This window comes from Lipotes vexillifer, unplaced genomic scaffold (genome assembly GCF_000442215.2).
Source record: "Lipotes vexillifer unplaced genomic scaffold, Lipotes_vexillifer_v1.1 scaffold298, whole genome shotgun sequence".
In the NCBI taxonomy this organism is placed as follows: Eukaryota; Metazoa; Chordata; class Mammalia; order Artiodactyla; family Lipotidae; genus Lipotes; species Lipotes vexillifer.
Window position 1 is genome coordinate 633,984 of NW_006793272.1, and position 7,059 is coordinate 641,042.

A 7,059-nucleotide genomic window follows, 5' to 3' on the forward strand; every position below is an offset into this window, starting at 1 on the left:
CCCCCCTGCAAGGAGGGGCTCTTGTCACACTCCTCTGGATGGCTCCCACCAAACAGCATAAGAACCTGGAACTCCAGAGCCAGGCCAACAATGTTAAAATTCTAGCTCTGCCACTTATTACTATGTATGCTTGGGCAAATCACTTAACTTCTCTGCCTCAGTTTCCTCACCTGTAAAATGAGGAAAATAATAGTCCCTACTTTGTTGTGAGGAGCAAAGGAGCTGTTACACACATAAATGCTTAGATCACTGCTTGGCACAGAGTAAGTGCCACATATGCACACTGTCTACCAAATGCAGGCCTGGCTCTCAATACAGCCGATAGCTTACCCGAAATATGTCTCCCTTGCCGAGAGTCCAAGAACACAGCCTTCCCTTTGCTTTGGCAAGATAGGAAGAAGACAAGAAGCAGAAATGATCAACGGTGGAGGGAAGCTGGGTGTGGGTTTGGGTGTGAGGCCTGCCTGCCCAGAATGTGGCCGTGGTACAGCCTCTGAAGAGATTTTCTTCTAATAACGTTTCCCTTAAGGTTCCAGTGGCTGTTTGCACTATGCTTCCAGTCCAGATGAGGTTTGCTGAAATGCCAGCAATGACACACACCCTGCCAACACTCTCCTGACTGTCCTAGCCTCAAAGACAAGTCTAAACAACTGAGGCTAGGGTTTAGATTCAATCCATGGCTAAGATTGCTGCCTGACCCAGGAAGAAAGGCACACATTAGTGTTTGGTGACAGTGCAGGGAGCCCGCTTCAATGGGGCCCTTTATATGAAGGTTTGCAAGTTCAGCACTCAAAAAGGTTATTTCTTCTGTGGTATTTTGCCTGCAATTAGGGCAGCCAGCATAGGGGAGAAGTGTGTCTGGGTTGCCTGCCGTATGAGTAATATGCTTATACAAGGTATACCTTTGTTAAAAATGTCATTTCAACAGGAAAAAAAAAATAACTAGGTGCTTCAGAAATAAGGACTTCAAAGGAGATTCAATCACATTATATACAACTGAAACATATAAAGAAATTAAAGACAGAGGAAAAAGCATCAATTTTATGAAAGTGTAGGATTTAGTCTTTAGAGGGAAAGATGAAAGAGAATGGTTTACTTAGGCTGGAGAAGAGAAGGCAAAGAGAGAACTTAATGAATTGTCAAGTACGTGAAGGGGCAATACATGATCAATAATAACTAGCTTTTACCCATTGCTTCTGAAGACATAACAAAAATAAAAGAAATTTAAATTGTGACAAGAGAACCGTTGAGAAGATGGTTAGTCCCAGGATGTGTTGCCATGAGAAGGACTAGAAATATAGTTGTTTATATGGAGATTAAGTAACTAAAAAGGCAAGACTATCAGAGATAGAGAAGGTACAATTCTACTTAACCCCAGGATAATAAATAGAGTCATTATTATATAAAATATAATAATGATCACTTGTTAAACAATAACTCTGTATTGGACTTTCTCCTAGCTTCTATGTCATCTCAGTTAATTTTTATCACCTTTCCATAGGTTGTAGATATTATAATTATCATCTTCACACCTGAGAGAACCGAGGTCCTGAATGGTTCAGTGTCTTGCCCAAGGTCACATCACTAGTGGACAGTAGCTCTGCCAGGTCAAATCTATGTCCTTCTGGCTTCAGAGCCTATCTCCTTTGCATTATATTGCCGACTGGATACAATAATATGTCTTTTTGCAGTTTCCTTTATTTTATTAATTGTTCTTCAGTTTAGATTTCACATTATTTTTCCCCAAGCAAAATCACCTTAGCCCAACAAATGGATTGTAGCGATTATCTGGTTATATTAGTAACTACGTGTACACCTCTGCTAAGAATGAACTCTCCTGGGTGTGGAGGAAAGGGAACCCTCGTGTACTGTGGATGGGAATGTAAATTGGTACAGCGACTATGGAGAGCAGTATGGAGGTTCCTTAAAAATCGAAAATTAGAGCTACCATATGATTTAGCAATCCCACTCCTTGGTATATATCTGGAAAAGACAAAAACTCTAATTCGAAAAGACATGTGCACTCCAGTAGCCAAGACATGGAAACAACCCAAGTGCCCATCAACAGAGGATTGGTTTAAGAATATGTGACTTTATATATATATATATATATACACACACACACACACACACACACACACACACACACACACATATATACAATTCCATTACGTATATATAATGGAATATTACCCAGCCAGAAAAAAGAATGAAATATTGCCATTTGCAGCAACATGGATGGACCTAGAGATTATCATAATAAGTGAAGTAAGTCAGACAGAGAAAGACAAATATTATATGATATCACTTACCTGCAGAATCTAAAAAAATAATACAAATGAATCTATATACAAAACAGAAACAGACTCACAGACATAGAAAACAAACTTACGGTTACCAGAGGGGAAAGGGGGTGGGGAGGGATAAATTAGGAGTATGAGATTAACAGATACAATCTACTAACATAAAATAGATAAGCAACAAGGATTTACTATATAGTAAAGGAAACTATATTCAATATCTTTAATAATAACCTATAAGGGAAAATAATCTGAAAATTTATATATATATATATATATATATATATATATATATATATATAAAATATAACTGAATCACTTTGCTGTACACCCGAAACTAACACAATATTGTAAATCAACTATACTTCAATTTTAAAAAATGGACTCTCTTCCTTTTGGAGCAGACTCAAATTAAGTTGGGGCAAAGATGAGAAAGGAGGCGAGGAACAAAATACCCAGCTTTACTGGCAGAAATGTCACAGCTGTACTGAGGGACAGTACACACACTGTGAGAAACAGGTATGGAAAGATCCAGGGCCTTAGTGAAGCATAAATCAAATTAGGCTGCAACTAAATCCACAGTGACTTGTGAGGGCTGGTACAAACAGCATAGTAAAAAGGATGAGCATGTACGGGTACTACGAATAAGGTAATTTCTTTCTAAAAGAAATATTAATTAGAGTGTGCTAAAGTGAGGTAGGGAAGAGAAAACAATGTGGAGGATCGGGAATGACAACAGGTAATTTCCTACTGACCATGAACCAGTGTATAGCCAGTACCATCTACCACAGTCAATCAGTAATTCAGAGGAAGAAAAAACACAAATAATATCCTATTTGAGTAGCATCTAATTCAAACCATGACTAACTTTCTGCCAATATTTCCAAGCTAGTGTGCATTCATTCAAATAACACCTACTCTGTGCCCGGTGCAGTGGGGGGAAAAAAGATGAGCCCAAAATAGTTTCTGCCTTACGGAGCTTACACATTAGTAGCGATGATAAGACATGGGCACACATAATAAAAGACAAAATGTGCCCGGGTGATAAACTCTACTGGAGAAGCACAGGTGAGGCCCTGAAGAGTCCGAGAGATGAGGGAGTTTACTCCTATATGATAGGATTAAAAAAAAAAAAAAAAAGCTTCCTGGAGGAGGTGGCACTCAAACTGGCCTCTGAAGGAGAAGCAGGATTTAGGCGTGGAGAAACTGGAATGAAGGTGGGAATGCAGAGAAGAGACAAAGGCCTTCCCGCTAGTATTTATTCAAATGTAACCTGAGGACTACCTGTGTTAGAATCCGAGGAGGCTGCATTTGAGCTAGGTCTTCAAGAACTGGCAGGATTTCTACAGGCAGAGATGGAGGAAAAGGATTTTCCAGAGAAAGGCAACATTCCCTCCTCTCAGCGTTACTGTACATGTTAGATATAACCTAGGAAGCCATTTTGTCTCCTTTTCCTCCCAGCCTTATCATGAAATGGCTGCTGTTCATTCACCCCAAACTGGCTTGCCATATGGTTGGAATTAGATGCTCTGACCAATCAGAGATTGACATTGGTTACTCTTCTATTGGCTTACTCTGGTTTCAGACTTTTAATAGGCTCAGTTTAAGTGTACTAAATTCAGATGTAAAGCCATCATTTCAAGCCACTACCAGTCACCTATGTGGTCTTAGGAATGCTTTCTCAAAGTGAAAGTCTATTGACCACCTGCATCAGAATGGACAATGGGCCCTGTTTAAATGCACATCCCAGGGCCCCTTCCCAAGGCCAGCAAAACAATCTCTGCAGTTGTGCTCCAGGGATCTGAATTTCAACAAGCTCTCCAGGTGATTCTGAAGCACACTAAAGTTTGAGAGATACTGAGGGGCAGAGGAGAGAGTAAAGGCACAAAGGTAAGAGAACACAAGAACAATGTGGGTAGAACCTGAGGTGCAAGAATGGAAGAATGTGGGCCTATAAAGGTAACTTGAGGCTAGAGCATGAAAGGCCTTCACTGTCAGAGCCAGGGCTTGACAAATATGCTGCTGGCAACAGGGAACCATTAATTTTAGTGGCAGGGCGGAGTGGTTAAGAGCCTGGAGTCCGGAGCCAGACTTCCAGGGTTCAAATCTTAGCTCTTTGCCTCACCGGCTATATGACCTTGAACAAGGATCTTAACCTCTTTCCGCTTCAGTTTCATCATCTATAAAAAATGTGGATAACAATCATACTCCCCACACAGGGTTGCCATGGGATTAAATGAGTTCATATCTGTAAAGTGCACAGAATTGTGACTGGCATAGAGTAAGCACGATATGTATCAGCATAAAGCCTTCTGAGTAGGGGTGTAGCATGCTTAAGGCTCTCTCTCTGAAAGATTAAGCTGGCAGCAATGTATAGGAGTCAATTACCTATTTGCTACCAGCAAATCCTATAATCTTTTCCCTCTAACTCAGTGGCTCTCAACCTTGGCTGCACATTGGAATCACCTCCCTCACCACCACCCCCATCCCCAGTCTGGATATAAATTTACCAAAATAATTCCAATATTCACCCATAGCCGAGAACCAATGCTCTGAATATACAGTCTTCTCTCAGTATCTGCAAGGAGTTGGTTCCAGGACCTTAATGGATACCAAAATTTGAGGATGTTCAGTCTCTCATATAAAGTTGCATAGTATTTTCATATAGCTTACATGCATCCTCCCACATACTTAAATCATCTCTAGATTACTTATAATACCTAATAGAATGTTAATGCTATACGCATAGTTGGGAATACAATGTAAACACCATGTAAATAGTTGCCATCACATGGCAAATTCAAGTTCTGCTTTTTGGAACTCTCTGGATTTATTTTTTTCTCCGATATGTTGGAACCATGGTTGGTTGAATCTGCGGATGTGGCACTTGCAGATATGGAGGGCCTACTGTATTTCAAATTTGTCCAATTTTCGTTATTAGTTCTCACTATATGCGAGACAGTGTCCTAGGTCCTTTTCCTGCATTATCTCATTTAAACCTCACAACCATTTGGAGGTAGGTGGTAACATTATTGTCACTGTAAAGATTGTTAGAAAGGTGAGTACATCCTGGCTCATGATCACCCAGCTAGAAAGTAGCAGGGCTGGGATTAGAATCAAGGCAGCCTGGTTCCAGAGGCCCCCAGTCTGAACCACTACTCTACACTGTGTCCCCAGACCAGAATCCCACTCTCTCATACCAGAGAGACTGCTAAACCCATCCTCCTGGCCTCTCCACTTGTCTTATTTCCTCCCTCCAATCTAGTCTGGACACAAAAACAAGTGAGATCTTTTAACACATCAACTAGATCATGCCATGCCCTGTGCACAACCTTCCCGTGGGTTCCCAATGCACTTGAAAATGGAAATCCAAACTCCTTTCCATGGCCTTGAAGGTCCTGCATGGTCTGACTCCTTCCTGTTCCCCTCTCCAGTCTTATCGCATGCCAGTTATGACCACAATCACTGTATTCCTACCGCACTGGTCCCTAGGCTCCTCGTATGCTATAAGCTCTTCCCTGCCTGGGCCTTTGAACTTTCTTTTCTTTCTGCCTGGAATGCTCTCCTCCAAGGACCTTTGCATGGATGACCCCTTCTCATCTTTCAAGTCTGAGCTTAAATGTCATCTCAGAGAGGCCTTTCCGACAATTCAACCTAAACGCCTTCACCTCTTATTGTCTATCTTGGTCCTTTGTTTATTTCCTTCACAGTACTCACACTGTTGATATTTAGGTATTTGTTTGCTTGTTTGTTTATTATTTGTCTTCTCAGGTAAAATGTGAGTTCCAAAAGAGCAAAAGAACATATCCTGGCTGCTATGTATGCCACATACGGTTATACAGGTTGTGTCCTGCACAAGGGTGCCTCAGCTAAGGAGGTACATTCACAAGGATTTTCTGGCGAAATGGCAGTCAAGTATCTTAAGTAAGGGGATCCTTTTTGTAATTCACATAAAGATGCCATATAGTCTAGCAGTGCCCTGTATGTCTACTATATTTACCATTATGCATCCAGCTTCTAGCACAGTGCCAAGCATATAGTAGACATTCAATAAGCACATTGGATGGAAGGAAAGGAGACAAAATTAGGAGGGAAAGGGGGAAAAGGGGGGGGGATATAGAGGACTGCTGATAGATTTGGTAATTTGAGAAGAGGCAATAAAAGAGAAATTAAAGGTGATTATGTTTGATCTTGGAAACCCAAAGAAGGAAAAACTGGCTTGAGAAGATAATGATTCCATTTTGGATATAATTTGAGAAGACGATGCCTTCCATTTTGCTTTTATTAAGTTTGTCACCACTTTGCTGTGGGATTTAAAACATACACCTCCATCTGCCCTGCCTAATCTTCAAAATGGTCACGTCAGTGCTTTGGGAGGCCCATTCTTCCTTCTGAGGCTGTGTATGGAAATGCCCTGTGTTTTACAATACAATAATGTAGGGGCCAAGCTAGAAGGGCTTAAGGAAGGAGAGACAAAGATACTCACTTTCACATTAGATGACTCTCACCCCTCTCCCCCAGCTGCACTCCAGCCCAGTGCAGTTTCTTTCAGGGAGTGACCCTTAAAAGCAGTGCTTTTATTTTTTCCTTTTGTGATTGAAAGCATCCTTAGAATCTAAGGCTACCATAGAAAATTCCCTTTCCCTAGGACACTGGACAGGTATTTTCCTCTTCTAAATCTGGCTACTCAGGATGGCGGCACCTGCGGGCTTGGGAAACAGGATACCTACCTCTGCACACCCGGCAGCAGGAATCAGGG

At 41.3% G+C, this 7,059-nt stretch overlaps 1 protein-coding gene across 4 annotated transcripts in view; it reads right to left on the reverse strand.

Moving 5' to 3' along the window:
* CHRDL1 (chordin like 1) overlaps positions 1 to 7,059 on the reverse strand; it is a 116,166-nt gene that overhangs the window by 40,847 nt on the left and 68,260 nt on the right. For 3 of the 4 annotated variants that reach the window (XM_007466299.1, XM_007466298.1, XM_007466297.1), the window contains exon 6: positions 7,031 to 7,059. The exons of the other annotated variant lie outside the window; for it this stretch is intronic. In XM_007466299.1, coding sequence (XP_007466361.1) covers positions 7,031 to 7,059 — 29 coding nt within the window. The remainder of the gene's footprint in view (positions 1 to 7,030) is intronic. 4 annotated transcript variants of the gene reach the window in all.